The sequence below is a fragment of the Lutzomyia longipalpis genome, chromosome 3 (assembly GCF_024334085.1).
Source record: "Lutzomyia longipalpis isolate SR_M1_2022 chromosome 3, ASM2433408v1".
Classification (NCBI taxonomy): domain Eukaryota; kingdom Metazoa; phylum Arthropoda; class Insecta; order Diptera; family Psychodidae; genus Lutzomyia; species Lutzomyia longipalpis.
In genome coordinates, this window is record NC_074709.1 from 6,684,734 (window position 1) to 6,706,542 (window position 21,809).

General features: G+C 30.9%; 1 protein-coding gene across 2 annotated transcripts; it reads left to right on the plus strand.

Annotated features, from left to right (window-relative positions):
* The first annotated feature begins 221 nt into the window (after positions 1–221).
* LOC129791710 (cAMP-dependent protein kinase catalytic subunit 1) lies at positions 222–21,583 on the plus strand. Of its 2 annotated transcripts, XM_055830014.1 has the most exons (4): positions 222–574; positions 727–3,521; positions 10,749–10,769; positions 12,407–21,583. In XM_055830014.1, exon 2 carries the CDS (start codon positions 1,516–1,518, stop codon positions 2,575–2,577), a length of 1,062 nt encoding a protein of 353 aa, XP_055685989.1. In that variant the 5' UTR covers positions 222–574; positions 727–1,515; the 3' UTR covers positions 2,578–3,521; positions 10,749–10,769; positions 12,407–21,583. The 2 variants fall into 2 exon arrangements, with proteins under 2 accessions (XP_055685989.1, XP_055685988.1); XM_055830013.1 differs by lacking the exon at positions 10,749–10,769.
* Positions 21,584–21,809: the final 226 nt, after the last annotated feature.

Sequence of the window (21,809 nt, forward strand, 5' to 3'; positions counted from 1 at the left end):
AAAGTCGAATTGGCAGCGATTACCAGTTTTGTCTCCCACCAAAGGTTAAAAATTTTGGCGGGAATTTACAGGGTGCCACAGAATTTGCTCTAATAGCAACAGAAATCATAAACGAGATTACACCGTTTTATACACAAGACCCTCAAGACGTATGGAGGACGTTGCCTATATGTGACACCTTACGAATGTGCTGACAGTACAATGCGTGGTATGCCCACTGGGTCCGTGTGTTTTCTCACGTCAGCCATTTTGTATTTGAATTCATCTCCATTGGCAGTGGAAGTTTCGCAGAAGAGGAGATAGATAACACATTGAGAATTTGTGATAAGTGGATGCAAAATCAGTTGAGGAATCCGTGAACTCTTGCTTATTGCATTTACTTTCCCAAAAGGGTGTCACCTGCGGCGTGAGGTGGTGTATGTGTGTTTTTTCTCAATTACGGGGTCAGGAGAGGTGGTCTTATTTTTATGGACCGATCGAAGGTAGAGTGCTCCAGAAATGTCGCCGAAAGTGTGATTGTGTGACTCTTCCCACCAAGGAAAACACACACACCCTGTGTTAACTTGATTGCCAGGTGAAAAGAGAATTTTCTTCTTTATACTTTATTTCTTTTTCCTCTCATTATTTGGGCGGAGGGAAAGGGGAGAGAGTGAGAGGAAAAATCTTTGAAAGTCAGAAGAGTTAAAATCGAGACATTTTTTTTCTTCTTTTTATTACCTTTTTCAGTGTGTGCAGTTGGAGAGATACATAGAATACAAAAAAAAATCACATATTAGAAAATTTTATTCTCGTGTGACCCCGAAGTGGAAAAAAAAGCCAATTTGGGAAGAAAAAAACGCATTGAGAGCCTGCCAAAGAAAAGTAAAAAAAAATAGTAATGAAAAAGTGACTTCTTGAGAGAAGGAAAAAAAAGTTGAAGGAATATTTTGGAAGTGCGAAGAGAAGTTGGGGAGAGAGCGAGAGAGAAAAAGAGTAGTGCCGTGAGTGAGAGAAGAGGTGAAAAAAAAACCTGCGAGATAAATCCATTAAAAATTCACAATTTGTGTGCTATTAGTTTCTGTGTGGCGACTTTTTCGTAATATATAATATATAATTTTCATCGCACATATTTTACGTTGAGAGAGCGAGAGAGAGAAAAGTGTGAGAACTGTGACGACGAAAGAAAAAAAAAAGTTAAGAAAAGTGCCGCGAGTTTAAAAGGATCGCATCCCGCGAAGAGTGTCGACGAGTGCCGAGGAGTGACGACGTGTGCCGAAAAGTAGCGAAAGATCGCCGAACGGAAGCCGATTGAAGTTTTGTTGTTGTTGTTGTTGTTTTCATTTCGGCAAAGGGAATCCCGGCAAGTTTTTTTTTTCTAACCTCAAAGTTTCTTTTTATTGTTTTTATTTTTCCCAAGTTTTAACGCAAAAGAAAAAAAGAAAAAAAAGTAAATTTTAAAAGTATAAAAACAAAGGAATCGCGTTTAAAAAAAAATAACCCAAACTGGACTCAAAAACGGACACTGCTGTTAAAGCAATGGGAAACAACGCCGCGACGGCGAATAAGAAAGTTGACGCTGCTGAAAGCGTTAAGGAATTCCTCGATCAGGCAAAGGAGGAATTCGAGGATAAGTGGAAGCGCAATCCCACAAATACAGCCGCCCTCGATGACTTCGATCGCATCAAGACACTGGGCACGGGTAGCTTTGGTCGTGTCATGATTGTCCAGCATAAGCCGACAAAGGATTACTTTGCAATGAAAATTCTGGATAAGCAGAAGGTGGTGAAGCTGAAGCAGGTGGAGCACACATTGAATGAGAAGCGCATCCTCCAGGCGATCTCCTTCCCATTTCTCGTCTCACTTAAATATCATTTCAAAGACAATTCAAATTTGTACATGGTGCTGGAGTATGTGCCAGGTGGTGAGATGTTTTCACATTTACGCAAAGTGGGGCGCTTCTCGGAGCCCCATTCGCGCTTCTATGCGGCCCAAATTGTTCTTGCATTTGAATATTTGCACTATCTCGATCTCATCTATCGGGATTTGAAGCCAGAAAATCTCCTAATTGATAGTCAGGGGTACCTTAAGGTGACCGATTTTGGCTTTGCTAAACGCGTAAAGGGGCGCACGTGGACACTGTGCGGTACCCCGGAGTACTTGGCACCGGAAATAATTCTCAGCAAAGGATACAATAAAGCTGTGGATTGGTGGGCACTTGGGGTGTTGGTGTATGAAATGGCAGCTGGGTATCCGCCATTCTTTGCCGATCAACCAATTCAGATTTATGAAAAAATTGTCAGCGGCAAAGTGCGGTTTCCCTCACATTTCGGCTCAGATCTGAAGGACCTCCTCCGTAATCTCCTTCAGGTGGATCTCACTAAACGCTATGGGAACCTCAAGGCGGGCGTTAATGATATCAAAGGACACAAATGGTTCGCATCGACCGATTGGATTGCTGTTTTCCAAAAGAAAATCGAAGCGCCTTTTATACCACGATGCAAAGGACCAGGGGATACAAGCAATTTCGATGATTACGAAGAGGAGGCGCTCCGGATCTCAAGCACGGAAAAGTGCGCCAAAGAATTTGCTGAATTCTAAACAAAAAAAAAAACAAAAAGAAATTCAAATCATGCAAAAAAATAGAAGAAAAGACCTCACATGCCGAAACACCAAGAAAAAAACAATATTGTGTGCTTTTTTTCATCCTTTTTATTATTTTTTAAATTTCCCAACTTGAGACCACTTTTTAACAAAAAAAAATTTATTTTACCAAATTTAATAATTTTTTCACCTTGTGGTTCAGGGAAGAAAAAGATGAAAAACTTTATTTTTTCCTTTGTTTTTTATTAAATGAAAAATTAAAAAAATATATTATTGTACCCCTCCGTGGAAAGAGAAAGAGATAGTCATTTGATTTTAAAGAAACATAAAAAAAAGTTATATATTATTTTATTAATTAATTAAAAGTCTTTTAATAAAATATCCCCAATTTATCCTTATAAATATTTTATTTACTTATTAAACGTTCCTTTCAATCCTTCTTACACATCTTTAATCTCTCCCCATAGGGGTTGTTTTTTACTACCCCCCACCCCCTGTTAATTTTCTTATTTTAAATTATTAAATAAATAAATATTTTTATCTCAAAAAAATGGGGAGAAATTTCAGACAATTTTACGCAAAGCGTGTGGATATGAAAGGAAAAGAAAATAGGCTGCATAGTTTTTTTTTAACTTAAGAAAAACGTAGAAATTAAAAAAAAATCACTCCAAACATTTTTGGAGAAGTTGGGGGAAAGGGATGTGAATTTAGAGAGTCGCCAAAGAGAGAAGAAAGAGAAAACTCATCGCAAATCTGGCCAAATCTTATCACCGCATTAAACTTCATCCTTCATTATCACAATCATGATCATCGCGACGTGCTCCACCCAAGAAAAAAATCAACAAGAACCCATAAAGAGTGGTCCAAGTATCGCAAAATTTCATCGTGGATTACAATTTTGCGAATTTGATGATGAAAAATTGCAGCAAAATGTTAAACAGGTGAGTTAAAATTCAATTTTTTTCACAGTTTTTTTTTTTAGTGTATTTCAATGTATTTTGATGTTATCGTACAGTGGGGTTCCGCAGTAAACACTCGATTGAGGAATTCGTTAATTGAATCTCCGTCTTATTTGCTCAATTTTTATGTAATTTAAATCAAATTCATGAGAGAGAGGGAGAGAGAGAATGATTAAAGATAAATAAAAATTGAGAGTTTTGTTAACCCCTTAAAAGCCAGGGGCAAGGGTCGTTGGTGTTGACATTCCAAAGGAGTTAACCCTCCGTATACTGTGGCCAAAACACTTACGTGTATTACTATTGGGGTATTTTTCACAAAAAAAAGCAAATTCTTTCGGTCAAATGAGCTTTAATAGACTCCTTGGTACTCCCTAAGAAGTCTTTTGTCCATTTTAAAACACAAAAATAAATGTTAAATGGATTTTTTGATGATTTTTTGGGGTTAGAAATGTCTAGAAAGAGACAAAAAAGTGATAAAGAGAAGATAAAAAGGAATAAATTTGACCGTTACATCAATTTTTGAATTCCCTCCTCTTACATTTTTGTAAATAACTTTTTTTCTGATGGTCGGATCGACCTAAAATTTTTACACAATCTTCTCAGATAACCAAAAAACTTATTTCTAGAAGCTTAGTTCTATACCTCTTAAGAATTAAGGCGTAATTAATCGAAATATAACTCTTGGGTCGGTCACCTACCCCTCATAGTATACGGACTGTTAAAGATAAGAATTGAGAGTTTTGTTAACCCCTTAAAAGCCAGGGGCAAGGGTCGTTGGTGTTAATATTTTAAAGACGTAAAAATGTCTTGGCTTCATGAGAGGTAAATGTACTATTTTTACCAAAGAATTTTGTGTGAAAAATTGAAGTTTTAAAATATTTAGCAAAGACACAATTCGTCTGAAAAGCGGTCGGAAAGGGGACAAGAAAAACAAAAGTCTTCTGCAATAGTGACGTTTTGAGTAATTTATATTCCTCTTCAGGCTTCTGCAAGTATGTGCGTGAAGATGAATATAAAATATTCAAAACGTCGCTGATTGCAGGAAAATTAAGTTTTTCTTGCTTCCTTTCTCACCGATTTTCCGAAGAATTTCCCTCATATATCATCACGGTCGTTAAATCATTTTTTTACGAACTGGTTCTAAGTTATTTTTTCTTAATCTAACGTTGATTTTTTTCCGGTGCGAAATATCCTCTTCAACGTAACCTCACTTTTTCTTTAACACTTGGAGGATAAATCTGGCAATTGCTGCCAGTTCGACTTTTTTAAACCGTCATAGATTAAAATCTATCCAACTTAACTTGATAAATTCTACATCTATGTGTAGGCTACTTCAAATACTAGAAGTTCGTTAAAAAAATAGAAAATTAAGCTCAAGCTCAAAATTTGAGGTTAGAAATTCATGTCTTCCAGTGTTAATTATGAAGGACTTTATTATTCACCGTTTTAGTCCAAAAAATCGAAAGTTATGTGAATTTTAGCCCTCTAGGAGTTAATATCTGCATTAAATCACAGAATATTCGTTAAAATGCATCTAAGTTTATTCCGGGACCTCACTGTTTGCATTTTATGTACCTTTACATGAATTTTTCTCTGTACCATAGATCCCTAATGGTTAAATCTATACCCAAAATGTAATGTTCCTAATTAAACTACCTTCTTTTCAGTGTACAGTTGCGAGTGAAAAAATAGCACTAAAATAATCCTTTTCGCTGATTTTAGGCTATAAAAATAATTTTTATTCTCAATTTTCGTTCAAAACGAAATGACACGTTCAATTTGAAATCTCTAAAAATAAACAGAATGAGTTGTGCTGTAAAATAAATTATGTTGGGGGATTTAGTATCGATAATAATTTTCGCACACGCGCTTAGAATTGGTTGTTTTCTTTTAGTTGCAAAGACTGCAAAGATTTTATCTTTGCGATAAAACAGAGGGCATTATAGGGCTATTAGAGATTAGGTTTTGCGAATTGCGAGTGGAGAAATCTTTTTTTTTTTTGTTGTAAACATGATTAAAAGCATATTGGATGCTGTTTTTTAGCTCACAACTGTAATAGAGTTTTAGTTTTACTTTGTAGGACTTTAAATACCGTCCTATTCAATCGTTAGATGGATTAATCTTTTTGAAAACTTTACAAGAACAATAAAAATAAATATTTTCTCACTTAGATTGAGGTAGAATGGGAAACGTGCATGCTTTTGGGTTGGAAAATTTTACTCTCATATTAAACTGTAGCTATTGTATATTAAATATCCTCTTGGTCCTGCATTGTGGTTTTAGTATAGGTACCTAATTAGTACCCCAAAATAATATTTATTTAACTTCTCACTAAATCTTATTTGAAAAAAAATTGAATTAATTTTTCACTTTTTTTGCATTGAATTATTTAGAAAATATGCCTGAAAATTCCAAAAAAAAATACTTTTAACGTTAAATTAATCAATTTTGAAAAAAAGCTTTTAATGAGCTTTTTTTTGCGGTTTTAAAAATGATTTATGACAGTTATTTAATTTTATTAAAAACATATGCTGAGAATGGGGCTAAAATAGTCATATCAGGTGGGGTTGAAACAGACGATTTGTTTTATTAAAAAGTTTTTTTAGGTTCTAACGAAAGACAACCAGTTTTCTTCAGAATATCTCTGATTTTTTGAGTATAAAAGGTTTTTTTTTTAACTTAATGGGGATTATGACTCATAACAGACGGTGGGGCATTTTCATTGAGAAAATGAGGTTATGTCAGTACGCAGTTATCTCAAGGAATATCCTTATCTCGGCTGTCAATGGAAACTCTTCATTTGTTCTGAGCCAGTGGGGGCTAATATTTAGCGTAGTCAATAAGGGTTAAGAAAAAGTTTTAAAAACATTTTCTTTTCAAAAATATAGAGTAAAATGACGTTTATTTTACTATTTTTAATAAACTAGTAAAATTTTCTTAGGATCAGTTTTAGAATTTCTTACACGGAATTTTGAAAATTTTTATTGAAAATTGACTCTTCTACACGATTTTAAATACAGACTTGAGATAATTTAAAAAAAAATTCTTGGACATAACTGAGTTAACCCTTTCGCGTCCAACGTGAAATATAAAAACTTTTATCACGATATTTACTCTATGAAGGACATTTTTAGGACAAAACGTCTTCTTCAACTTCTTCTGCGTGAATTTCATGTAAAAGAATAGAATTTGGTTGAGAATAATTATAGAGCTTTTAGCAATTTTCTTGTAGATCCTTTTTTCTGATGAAGACAGAATAAATATCTCGAAATGTCATATTGTAACGCTGCAAAAGCTCTTGCATTGTGTTCTTCGACATCATGGAAAGGAGATTATGTTTTAACTTAACCCTTGTTTGACATTTTTAGCCTCGATCTTCCCTTATTTGTTCTTTAACACTTGGAGGACTTTACTGGTACCAATTTGCTACCAATTGGAACCTTAAGATTGCCATAGAATAAAATCTATTAGACTTATCTCGATAAATTTAACATCTATGTGTAGGTAATTTTAATTACTTTAAGATAGCAGAAAGAAAATCTCGAGAAAGGTCTTTTCTTTGGAAGATAATTGAGGTCAAAATCAAAATCTAACGCGGAGGATCAAATTGGTAATAACTACCAGTCAAAATCCCAGACATTTTTGCCATTGTTTTGAGGTTATGTTTCCCCATATTTCGCAAATAAAGTACTGTGGATTAATTTTATAGCCGGAAGTGACTAAAAAGTTACTTGAAGAATCAAAGTTTGTGATGATTTAGGCGCAATGATAAACTAAGCAAAACTGTAGCTAAAAAGGTCGTTTGAATTGGCAATTTTGCATCGATTCTACGCAATTTTTTTTAGTGACGATTTTCTCAATAAAATATTTAGTAATTAGGTGCAGGAATACTTGAAGGAGATCAAGAATTAGTGAAACTTTCGATCCTCGTTCAATAAACTGATTAATAATTAATTATTGAGCATATTTTATCAGCTGGTACTTATTAGCAAATTTGATCCTCCACGTTGTCCATTTTTGCAATGAAAAAATCAATGCTAAATGCCTGAAGTTGGCTATATTTCTGTAGACTTTGTTCTGCAGAACTTAATTCATTTAGCCCCTTTGGTCGTCAGTGAATAATGTAGCCCCGCAAAAAACAAAACCATTATTATTGAAAATTAATAAAATAATTAAATAACCTGTCAATTAACACGGAAAAAATTCGTAATTTAAAAAATAAACAAATTAATGAGAACTTTTTAAGCAGCATGAAAGATTAGCAGAGAGAAGAAGAAAACATTTTTTTTTGTTGATGGAAAGGTTGGTCATTTTTGGCGCTTTTAGGAGGTGCTTTAGGGAAATTATAAAAGAGGATAAAAGGACTGCCAATTGATGGGGGAGGGTGGAATATGTGAGAGTCTGTTTGGGGGCGGGGGGTGAGAGGAATTTTCCCCTTTGGTGAAATATTCACTAAATGCTCGCTGAAATGAAATAATCGAATCGATTAACCCGCTCTACCCACAGCTCTATCCTCTTTTTCCATACCCCGAGAGCCAGTGTTTGTCAATATCTTATTATTATATAATGTGACTATATGTATGTATAGCACATGTGAGTAGATTATTGTGCATACATAGACTAAAAATAGTCCTTGTTCTCTTCTCTGCAAAATTTTATCTCTAACATCATCTGTATTAATTTTGTATGCTCTAAGACTGTGAAGCTTTCAAAATTCATATAGGAATGTTTTCTTCTTTTTTTTCTTCTTCTTCCTTTAATGCGGTGATTTATGAGAGAGACCTGTGGGGACAGAGAAGAGAAAATAGGAATTTGTGAAATTTTAACTTTATTGTGGTTGAATGATATTAATCCAAAATTAGCTCGCGCGCGCGATAAGATACAAAGCAATTCAATTTTTCATCAAAAAAGTCTATCAAACAATATGAAAGAAAATTTATTGAATTGCAGAATATTTCATTCATTCTATTTTCTCTCTCTCTCAATTTGAAAAGACACAAAATCCATCACGAATAATCTTGGAAATGTCATTAATTTGATTTGCATTTTGTTGCTTTAATGCAGCAAAAATTGCATTGTTTAGTATCGCACCGAGTGGGAGACAATTTTGTAAGATTTTATTCACGTGTTGGATGATACTTGTGCCATATCTGGCGTTAGAAAATTTCCCCACTTACGTGTGGGAGAAAATTTAGACTGAACTTTATCTATAGAATTGATTATGTAACGTTTTCTCGTATTAACTGCAGTTAATTCTTAATTTTCTTCAACTACAAATTCGTGTTAATATGCAACTTTATATTTGTCCTACTTATTTCCCTTCTCGTTTTGAGAGAAGAACTTTTGACAAACACAAAAAGGTTTCCTATAAATTATGTAGATTATTTATATCTGTTGCATAATTTAATGTACAATGAGCCGTTTTCCATTAGCATCGAATTGCAGCAGACACCTGCAGAAAATGATGAAGTTTAAGCTTTAAAATCAATGCGATTCTCTTTAATCTTAACGTTTATTAAAGGGGTTTATGGCCAAAAGTATTTTTATTATTTAAATCATTGAAAATTTCCAAAATTTCAGATTTTCTGCAATTATCTTGATTATATAGGAATGAAAAGAAAACGATTTCAAACAAAAAAAAATGCTATAAAATTACAGAAATAATTTTGCTACAGTGAGGTTTCGTAGTAAGGCCAGAAAATACTCAACGTCATGATCGTTTACGAAAATGCTCAACTTTCCATTCAAATTCCTTTTTAATCGAGTCGAGTTGAAATATTAATGAATAAGAAGAAGAATTTAAAGTCATCTCTGATTGGTTGATAAGAGTCTATAAGAGCGTTCATTGGCCTATTCCGATTTAACTTAATTTTCCACGGGGTTGAGCTCTTGTACAAAGATAATTTGAAGATACTTTTATAAGAACCTTTCTGCTGCAGAGATGTTGAAAGAATAAAGCGGCCATCTTGAAATATATTGAACAATACATAAGAAAACCAGTTTTGGCTTCCACAAAAAGGGCTGAAATTTTGTTATGATTCACTGGATATCTTTTCCAGACATTTAATTCCTCAGTATTATAAATATGGGTCTGTAAACGGCCATTTTGAAAAAGAAGATGGCGGTCATTTTGAAAATACGACAAAACAATAAACTTTTGTTCTTAGAAAACAAATCTATCCTGTCAAAAAAAATCTGCGATTATTTTTGAACACTTACACAGTACATCGTAAAGGCCATAACCTCACATTTCATTCCTGACTACTTCGGCAATAATTTTATCATATTTAATAAATCTAATCTTAAGTAGGTAATTGTTTTCTTATTAAGGTTTAGCCTAATATAATCCCCAGACGTCTAATTAATTTTAATTAATGTCTTAGACAGAGAATTCTGGGAAAATCATAGGCAGTATGAACGAGGAAAATCCTAGAAAAAAATGGTTTGAAAAAAGTTGAGCAAAGTACGTAAAGAAGCGTATGCAGAGGAAAATTATATTCAGTTTGTAATAGTTTCAGAGAGGAAAAAGAAACAAAGTCTTAGCTACAATTCTCAACCCAATTTTACTTTACATCATTTACGTTATTTTTACTTCATTTCTTACGGCATAATAAAAATCCTTTGCTGCTTACGCAAGTGTAGTGAATAATATAGTAAGACAGGATAATTTGCCTTCCTTTACGTCGGAAAAACGTCTATAAACCATTGAAATTTTTATTTTATATTCCAAGCGTTATCGCAATGCTTTGAATTATGTCTTATATTGGTTTGTCCAATATTTACACGGATTCCTAACCTAAGATATTCACATTAATTCAGTACAATTTCGATTCTATGTCCCATTCATCCCCATTGAATATAATGATAAATATGTTAGGTTAGAAATCCGAATAAATATTGGACAACCCAATAGATTGGATTTTTCTAAATTATCTCGAATTCTAACCTCACAAATTGACATTTTTTTTTGTTTGGGCGGGCAAATCCTAAATTCATTGTAATTTTTTGAGGTTAGAAGTAAATTATGGGACAATCTAACATTTCAACTTTCTATAAGTTCTCTACTGAGCTTGAAGCCATACTGCGGAACCCCACTGTAATTTTAAAAGAAAAAAGTAAAATAAAGTAGGAGCATAACATTGAAATGTGATTCTTATCATTTGGAATTATGTGAAAAAAAAACTTTTCTCTATTATATGTAAATTGCAGGCAATAATCTAAAATGTTATGGTAAGAATTTTTATGTCCTATTGTCATGCGCTAATCACTCACAAAATGCATATTTTTGCTTATAAAATGTACTGGTAAGCTGACCAAGCTTACGGGAGCTGTGTTTCTTTCAGTGTACCAATTTTGTGAGAGCAAATTAGAGCGTAAATTAATTTAAATACGCGCAAAGTCGGGAAAAGTTGAAAAGTCATACCCTAAGAAATCTTTAGAAGGCCATATCTCGAGAACGGATCCATAGATTTTCATAAATTTTTTTTTCTTTTAAAGGTCTCGAAGTCAGCTATAACATATCGAAAAATGAAAAAAATTTATGTCGCCATTTTCGAAAAATTCGAGTTCGAAATTTTCGAAAACTTTGTTTTCGATTTTAGCGCCTCTTGCGGTCATTTTTCGAAGTTGCAATGTTCTAGACATTTGTAGGGTTTCTCGAAACCTTTCATTTGCGCTTGAGTTGATCAAGATCGGACTTGTAGAACCCGAGATATGACATGCCAACTTTGGAAGGCTATATCTCGAGAACGGATCCATAGATTTTCTTCATTTTTGGCATGAAGCTAGATAATATGGTCAGCTACAACATATGAAAAAATGAAAAAAATTTATGTCGTCGTTTTCGAGATATTCATCGAAAACTAATCGAAAATTTTGTTTTTGATTTTTGGCCCTCTAGCGGTCACTTTTGAAACTTCTGATGTTCTAGAGAGTTGTGGGGTTTGTTGAGATCTTTCATTTGACCCCGGGTTGATCAAAATCGGTCAAGCCGTTTTCGAGTTATGGTCGATTTTCGATGAAAAATTGTGGCGGCCATATTGACTAAACGGCTTGACGGATTTTCGAAAATGAGGTATCGTTGGAAAGCTCTTGATGGCCCCTACAACATATCAAAATTTCAGCCCTCTAGCTATAATAGCGGCTGAGATATAGCAAAAACAAAATTTTGAGGTTATTCAAAATGGCGGACGGGGGGGTGGGCGGGTGGATTTGACCTCATAATCGGATTTCTTCACGTCGATATTTAAACTTTGCCGTTTACCGCAAGTCTCTATCTATCACCGTTCTCTTGCAATTTAAGTTTATAATCCGGCCGGCCGGCCGGCCGGCCGGAAAAAAAATTTTTTGGCGCATACGTTTTTTGGAATGTGGGGACCCTAATTCGTGCTCATCCCAAGTTTGAGCCCGATCTGACGACTTTCGATTTTGCTCGGTACACAAAAGCTGTGTCTGAAAGAAACACAGCTAAAAAACTATTTATCTTTTGGACTTGCAGTGGCTTTTATTGAAGTTGCAAAAGGGAAGTGTTTGATCTTTTGTGGGATTTTCTTATTTAATTATTGTTCGATTCATCTAAAATTCATCAAAAAAGCTTCAATAAAAATCTCTGCAATCGTCTAAATGAATTATTTGATTTTTTAAGGCGCATGGGGCTAAATTATTCACTGCACGTGGTCTAGAAAAAAAAATCTTCAGTCATTTTGCAGATAAATTGGGGGAAGAATTTTTGTCAAAATTGATTAATTTAGCCCATCTGTCCATCTGCCCCCCACCATTGCTTAGTCATACATAGATATAATTTATTTGAAAAGTATTTCTTGTACTTTTGGTGAAATAATTTTTTTTCGTGTTTATTTCTTCCACAGATCTCATCGATTTGTGAATATTTTCTTTCACCATCCCCCGTTTATTGTCCCCGCGCGTACAACCCAGAGGCCATTTCTTACAACACAGTGCAATTTCTTTGTAATGTTGACATACATTTTGGAGGAAGGAAAAAAAAATGAGAGGAAAACAGTAAGACTGTTATCATCTTGTCTGAAATTTTATGATTAATAAAAAAGTGCAAAGAAAAACGGCAAAATGACTAAAAAAAAACAAACAAAAAAAATCAGTAAAAAGAGCTTCAAACCTAAATGAGGTTTTTAACATAAAATATAAAATCCAAATAAAAAAGAAATTTTTCAATAGATTAATATAAAGTCAGAAGAATTCAAATTTTTTAATGTATAGTTGTTGAAATTAGATTTCAATTTAAAGAAAAAAAAAGCTAAAAAAAATAGGTCAAATATTAAGTCAATTGTTGATTTTTTGTTTCAGTGTTGGAGCGAAATTTTCAATTTAGCGGATGATTGAAAATTTGATTAATTAAGCATTGATTTATTTCCTTGTTGAATGTGGAAATTTTCTTAATTTTCATCCCGAAGTGAAATTCTCGTGAAAAGTGGGGAAATATGAGAAAAATTCAATGTTTGTCAGAATTTCAATCATCCACCAAACATATGTAATTTTCTTTTTCACTTTCTTGATCTATTTTGACTTTATTTCTATGTTTGTTTGATGTTTTAGATAGAGAGAAAATGTTCTTTTTTTAACGTCTTGTCGTTCAAACCATTCAAATTTTGGTCCTTTACAAAGTACCGACAAAAGGACGACAATAATTTTCCTCTTTTTCATACACACACACGTCGAAAGCTCTGTTGAATGAGTAGGTAATAAATACGCCAAATATTTGTTTTATTAAAAGTATTAAAATTTAATTCAAAAATCTCACATAAAAATAAAATAATATTGATATTCTTGTGCGATTTTTTTTACAAATGCGCTTTGAACACACACTGAAAGAATCAATTTGTGCTCTCACACACGGATTCTTCTTTATTTATTATTTCACTCACATATGTAGCATACATATAGTATGAAAATGGTGTAGCAGCAGAAAGTTTATCATGCATTGTACATAGTAAGGTACTTTAGTCACGAAGCGTTGAAAGGCATCAACATGGGGGCTCTTTTGCAAGTTGATTGAAGTGACAAAATGACATTCTACTGAACTATACTGGCCACTGTGAAGACTAACAATTTCCTCAGTAGTTTACCCTACATACATTGTTCAACTTATGTCAGAGTAAATAACAAAAAAAAACGTCCCTTTTTACCTTTTTTTCACCTCCATTCTATGTTCAGAACATTGCGAGAAGAATGTAGAACATTTTATAAATCAAAAGAGAATTTTTGAAAAGTTTTTCAAAGTTCTGAATAAAATAAATCAGCTACGATTAACCAATTAACGATTTGATCCAATCCAATGTTAACCCTTAAATTTCTTTGAGGGGGTCCTCAGTGACCTCTATGTTTTTTTTTCTCAGTGAATTTCCATGTGATATCTTCACTGGAATGTTTTTTCTTGAGTTCTTTCACGTCGTGGTTGAGGTACATTTTAAAAGGAAATTAAAAGCTTTTTAATTTCAATAAGGAGTTACATACCTTTATCTTGGATAAAAGAAAAATAAACAGAACATTTGTAATTTTTCAAGATAAATCAGTTCAGGATAAATGAAAACTTTCGAAAACAAAGGTTTAAAAACACCGGAAAATTTTCCTTGAAATGAAAAACATAATTTAGATTTAATTGTATTTATTTATTTTATCCAAGATTGTTTTTTTATTTTTGGATCATAGGACGTTAGGCTCATATAAAAACCACTGATATTCCTCTAGAAGATACAAGGTTAATAATACACTGAATCTCTTGGGATAATTTTATTCAGAATTTTTAATGTTTGATATTTTGTCATTAATTCAGTGTTGGATAATACATATCTGATTTGTTCCCTTCAAATTGAATAGAGTTCTAATACTTTTTATTTTAAATTCAAATTTTTGAGGCATTTTGCGTCAAAATTTTTGAATATTTAGCATATTGTTTTGAAGTTTTAATCCTTAGATAAACTATAAAAAAATGATTTAGGATATCCAGGCTGTGGGAATGTACAAAATGGGATATTTTTTATCTAACTTCGGTCCAGATAAAATTAAAAGAAAGATAATGGAGACCGAATTTCTATAGCTGGCTAAACCAATTCAAAATTTCTCTTTGGATAAACCGGATAAATCCATTTATAATTAACAACGTTACATTGACTTTTTCACAATTTCTGACAGGGTAACCCTAAGGAAAAACCAATAAATACATTTTTGTAACTCTGACATTAGATAATTTTATTTAGAAATTGAACGTTGGATAAAACTTGAAATGTTTGGAAAATTTCATTTTTCCAAAAATTTCAATCACATTTACATCGGCTTCAGAACAAGTTGGATAAAACTATTCAGAATTTCTGACGTTAGTTAATTTTGTTTCAATCACGAACGTCAAATTAATTATTTTAAAAAGTTTCATCTTAGATATTATTATTCTGAATTAATAAAGCAGAACAATTTTATTATGAAATTCTAATGTTGGATAATCTTATTTGGAATACGGATGTTCGATAAAAGTCTTCAAAATATAAATCATGATAATTCTTTTCGGAATTTCTAACGTTGGATAATCTTATTTGTAATGCAAATGTTGGATAATGGAGAATTTTTATCTTTGGATAAAGCACTTGTGGATTTCTATAGAAAATTAAAAAATAATAAATGGTGGCTCTTAGTGGGGTAATGTAACCCCCTAGAGCATGCAAAAGAGCCTTTGATGTCATCGTCATCTCAGCACCGGTGTGCGAAGAGTTAAATTAATTCAATTCTGTACCACAAGAGAAACTTTTTTTAAGAGCAATGAAAGCTCTTTTTTTTCCTGATTTCCTTTCAATTTAAAACGGATGCTTTTTGCTGGATGAACGGTTTTTTTTTTTTCAAAATAAAATTTTCCTCAATACGGGAAAATTAATTGCAATGTATGTAATATGAATAAATCAGCAGATCGTATGCAAATGCATAATTGATTTGTTCAAATTGACCAACGTTTTCGTGTTTAGAAATTTATTTTCTGCTAATTGCCGCAAATTTGTATGATAAATTAATGTTTCCATTAATTTTCTAAAAGCATATTTGGGTGAAATAATTGAAAAATTATTTTTTCAAGTGTCACCAAAAGTCTTTGTTTACCTACTCATTCACATTTAGTCTCTTTTTCATGTCATTTTCATTGAAAAGTATTGCATTCAGCATTAATAGTTGAATTATTATTATTATAAATTGTTTTTCTTTTGTTGTTTTATTGGTATTATATTAAAGTATTTTTTTTTCTTTAGTTGTAACATTTATGAAAAAAAGCTTGGCTTTTGAAATAAAAGATTTTTCTGTAAATATTCTTATTTTAAAGGGATTCACTTTGAAAGCGTAAGGTGCTGTTACGCAATTGTGTCATATATTTTAATGTTTTTTTCTTTTCAAGTGAATTCTCATAATATATAATTTATATTATATATTTGGGGGTTAAGTTATTTTTATTTTATTCTTAAAAAGAATTAATTATTATCCTACAAATAAATTAAATAAAAAATATATTGATTGACCTGTGAAAGACTTAAGAATTTTCGGCTTCTCAAAGTCCTCAATTCATCAAAATTATCATAAAAATAATATATTTTTTGTTCATTATCTTTTTGCTTTAATCTTTTATTTTTAAATAGATATTTTACCCTTAAATATTCTAATTTTATCGACTGAATTGTACTATGCTTGTCCCATTTTATCTCTGAAAGAAATTTTATTCTAACCTAAAAATCTTTTTTTTTTAATAAATTTCAAATCTTAAACTCTGTTCAAAAAAAAAATCTCATTGTAAATTTAAAAAAAAAGAGAAAGAATTACATAATAATTACAAAATATTTTCTTAACATTAATAAATTTCCTCTTAATATTTCGCGACAAATTAGAAATCCCCACTAAATTGAGGGCAGAGAAGAAAAAGATGTATAATGGGTGTTTCTATTTTAAGACTTGGAATCATTTAAATTTTCTCATTTGCTCATGTGTGTTAAGAAGCAATGAAAAATGTTATATTTACGAGATTTTTTTCTTGCCTCTTACATCGCTGAAAAATTATGATCATTGAGACATTTTGCTTTTACTTTACATAAGCATAGGCCAATATAAATTTTCAGCGAAGGGAATTTTCCGTTTTATCATTTTTTTTAAAGTCCTTTTTTCATTACACAATATTTTCACGCTCAATTTGCAAAATGAGTTTTTCTTTATTTTTTTTTTTACATAAAATAGCTGAAAGAAAACTTTTTCATAATGTCCCAGTACGATTAATTCACCCAAAATAGGGAATTATTGAGAGCAAAAAAATGTAAAATACAGTGAATGCCCTACATAACGTACTCAAAAGAATATTTGGCAAATTAAACATTATTCCTCAATGATATTTATAATTATTAATTGATAAAATGTGTTCAAATAAAATTTACTTTTGGAACGTTTAATTGCCAAATATTTCAATGTAAAAAATAAAACACAATTCTATAGACGTTCGTTATGTAGGACATGTCGTGTAAAGAAGAAAGCAAAAGAACAGTGATAGAAAAGAATTTTCCATTATTATTCAAGGTCCGAGATTGGGACGTTTTCCATGCCAAATTTTTTTGCTCGATAATTCTTTCCACATTTGGATGAATTCCTAAAAATTGCATTAAGCTACAGTGGGAGCTCGCACAACAACCTCGTGCAATTGTGAAAAATTATCTTGATTTTAAAAAGAATCCTTAAGACTTTTTTTTGTTATTTGTTTTGAAATGGAGACTTTCGTTTGTTCTCTATTTCTTAGGGATTTTTTCTTATGTTGCTCGTAAAGGCTTTGCTGCGAGGTCTCACTGTATAGGGGAATGTGGCCCAATACGAACCTCCAGAGGTTTGCTTAGAGTGGAATTTAGTACCATTTTAAGGTCCTTTTAATGCACATTTTATTTTAAAAACTTTCTACTTTTGATGTCTTAATGGTTTTCAGTAATTGTGGATTCAAAAAAAACTAAATGGTTCTAATTGGACCATGCTCCCCTAATATTCTCTCAGCAGTACACAGGGTGAGACGAATAATATCTACAAGAGATGTGATTAATGATATCAAGGTTTTCTCTTTTGTGAGAGAAAATGAATCGTTTTATTTTCCTAAAGCTGTCTACGTTCCTTGCAAAATCATTGATCGCCATTTTGAATATTTCAAGTTTTTCTTATTCTAATTATAATTCAAGAATAGTTCAGATAGATGTTCTAAAATTCTAGTCTACATCAGATAAACAGTATGACGAATTTTAGCTTCCTTATCTTTCTTTTTCAAAGAATTTTCAATTCGTTCCATGCAAAAGTTTGAGGTTATGTACAATAGAAAAAACAATTTTAGCATTTTATTGGTTGACTTTATAAGTAATTGCTTCAATTTATTTTGCAGAATTTTAGTTGAAATCAAGCATAAGGGATTTGTATGAAAAAATCCTTTTAGTCTTCTTAATTTTCCTTTGTGAGGTTATGTTTTGTAGCAGAGAAAACAGAAAAAAATGGCATTGTTTATTGAATTACAAGAAGGCTGTGTGGATGTCGAAATGACGTCCGGCCCTGAAAAGCTTAAAAAGAAGAAGAAGAATTACTAGAAGAGATAAACCCTTGGAGAATTTTGTTGGTCAAAGTGGCCAATTCGACATTTTTTAAATGGTCACAGAATAAAATCTCTTAAAAATATCGTGAAAATTTCTACATCTGTGTGTAGGGAAGTTCGATTACTTCAAGATGGTCGAAAGAATATTTGGGAAAACATTGTCTTTTAAGAGAAAATGAAAGTCAAACTTTTGAGGTTAGAAACCTCGATCCTCCAAGTGTTAATGATGTAATGAAACGATAGAAAATAAGGCAACTAATACGTTGTTAATTCAACACAATAAAGTGTAAAGAACATAACCTCATTGTTTTAATAATTTTCAAAGAAATTGAGGTTATGTTTTGAAGGAAAAACCGCTGTCAGCTATCATTGGTAAAAAGGAAAATAATAATAATGGAGTGAAACGATGTGAGATGAATTCAGCTTACTGAAGCAACTGAAGCTTAAAGAACATAACCTCAAAGTATATAACCTCAAATCTCTCAAAATGTAAGCATTTTGCGTCCTTTAATATGAAGAAAAAAATGTAAAATTAGGTCAAATAGTTTTCTTGAATATTTCGAGATTCCTTTCAACATATTTTAGGTCTAGTGCCATGAGGGAATCAAAATGAATACACTCCTTTCAGTTATAATTGAGTTAACCTAAATAATAAATTGAAACGAGCTTCAACTGCCTCACCCTGTGTACACTGAAATGAAACTTATCATTGCTTAAAATGCTCCAATTTGTTTTGCTCATTTCATTTCCACCTCTATCGCACTTTAATTTGAAAAATTAGCTCTGCTGGGACATTAAGAAAAGCTTGAAAATAAATTGAATGATAAAAAAATAGTGAATTCAATCAAAATTTTTAACTTATCAAAACGAGAATTGGCATTGAAGACATAAAAGAATAAATAAAAATTTGAATATGAATGAAAAGAGTTGCATTTGCGCCTCCCTTTGCATATGGAATGAAGGAGAGATTGTGTAATAGTTGTGGATGAGAAAATTATTGAAATTCATGCAGGAAGATATACATTAGAGACAGACTTATATAGGAGATGTGACAATTATTGTGTGCAAAACATTTTCTGAAAATCATATCTCCGCTACAAAATGTGTTTGAAAAAGAAATTTAATGAAAAAAAAAAAGCCAGCAGCCTTCAAAGCCTTAAAATGCTTTAAATTTTAAATTAAACGTTTTTCATTTTATGCGAAGATTTAAAAGAAAACTTAAACAAGATTTATTTGAAGAGAATGGAGGACATTTTTTGATGTTTGTGATGCTACCTATACCCTATGTTTTCATCCATTTTTTTTTCGTCATAGCATGAAGAAAGTTAATAAACGCATTTATATAATCTGCAATATAAAACATAAAACACTAAAATAGTTTAGTAGAAAAAAAAGAGAAAACAAAGAATAAATAAACGTAATGAATGGAAGAAAATAAACTGCAAATATAAAGCCACAGGAAATTGAAAAAATAAAAAATACATAGAACATTAAAAAAAAAACACGAAATAAATAATATATTGTAGCTATGTCCAAAAGACCCAATTTTTATTTATAAAATAAAATAAAGAACATAACAAAGATTTAGAACAAAAATAAAAATCATTAATTAAATAAAGAGATGAAGAAGAAGAAGGAAAAAACAAGTAGAAATAGTAACACATTCTTTTTGTAATAGATAAGATATTTCGTGTCGTAATAAGTGATAATGATGAGAAAAAAAAAACTATAGTAAAGTACATTCATTAGAAACAGAAAATAAAATAAAAAAAAAGAAAACCTTGGTAGATGAAGAAACATTAATAAAGAAAAAAAAGATGGTATACTACGCATGATAGAATCACATTTAATAGTAAATTACACCATTTAAATTATATTTATTGAAAAGAAAGAAATTTCATTGTGAATGGTACAAGCACAGGACACAAATTCACATTAAAAATGCATTGAAATCATAAAAGAAAATAAGAATTAAAAAATAAAGAATATAGAAAAAAATAAATCACATCCTTTTTACAATAAACAAAAAAAAAACATTTCAAAATGATTTAAACAAAAAGAACAATTTAATTTTTCTTTTTTTTTATTAGATAAATTCAATTTGAAAATTGAAACACTTAGCAGTTTAGAAAACAAAAAGAAAAAAAAGTATATTATATTACTGAAGATAAATCTACATATAGAATTATTAAAAAAAAACATCCCTTTTGGAGATCATAATTGTGAAGAAGTCTAGCATAAAAATTACTTAGCAAAAAAAATATTACCTAATGACAAAAAAAATTTAGATCTGCCTGAAAAATGATAAAAAAAATCCTAAAATGATAAATAAATTGATATAATAGTGCGTATATAAAGGAAAAAAAAGAAAAAATGTACGAAATATTAAGAGAAAAAAAAAGATCCTTCGATATTGCCCTTTTCACACTATGTTTAAAACAAATATAAATATTAATTAATTAAAAAATAAAAAAAAATACGCGCATTCAGAGAAATTTTGTACAAAATTTCTTTCGTATCCTCTTATCATGGATGATCCACATTATCACTAAATAAAGAAAAAAATGGAGTAAAAGAATGAGAAAAAAAAACTGCAAATGTATATAACAACAAAATACTTTTCATTCATTAAATTAATAAAAAAAAACAAATAAATTATTAATACATTCTTATCATAGTTTTTCTCTATTGTCATTACACAATTTATTAAAACAAAAAAAAATTAAATTAATGAAATGAGTGAAGAAATATAGTAAAAAAAAAAAAACCTATGAAAAGTACATTATATTAGTTTTAAAAATTATTTATGGGTTTGTAAAACTTGTATAAAAAAAATTAAAGAAAATAGTGCTTCACCCGGGGAAAAGAGAAAATAAATTTAATGAAAAAAAAAATAGAAAATGTCACTGAAAAAAATATTATTTAACATAATATAATATGTGTTTAAATTTTAATCAATGAGAGATAAAAAATATTTAAAAAACATTTTATTAAAAGAAATTATTATGAGGAAAAAAGTTCTATATTACTATAATTAAAAAAAAAGTGAAACCCAGAAGCAAAACTTATAGTAAACAAGAAGAAAATAATAAAGAAGAAAAAACCTTAGTAAAACATGTGTGAAGGAACCAATTCAGTAAAAAAAAACTTCTATTATGTATTAAGGAAGAAAGATAAAAATAACAAAAAAAGTAATACCAAGTATGAAAACGTTTTAGTAAAAAAAAATCCTTACCATGAATAAAGAAAAAACAATGTGAAATGGAATCTTTTATCTATATATTAAAAAAAAAACCACACACAAAAAAACAATAACATTTATTACAAATTTATCTATTGTAATGTTCATTTGAATTATGAGAGAAGGGAGAAAATTTGAGAAATGAATGTAAAATGAAGTGAAATGATTTAATAAACTTAAATTTTAGTAAAAAAAAAATGGATTTATAGAGACATAAATCATCACAGCAATGTGTGTGCGCGCCCTACATTGTAGAGAATTTCTATTTAATGTTTCTACTCCACCCCTGACTCCCCTGAATGATTGGAGAGTCATTCATTGATAAAAATAACACCCTCGCTGTGTGCCAAGTTGGACCATTTTTTGCCCACTAGGGTGGACTGGACGGACACTCTCTTGCATTGCAAAAAATAAGCACCAAGTG

Excerpts from the sequence above, each read along its gene's own strand:
- LOC129791710 (XM_055830014.1), top strand. The coding sequence starts at position 1,516 with ATGGGAAACAACGCCGCGACGGCGAATAAGAAAGTTGACGCTGCTGAA.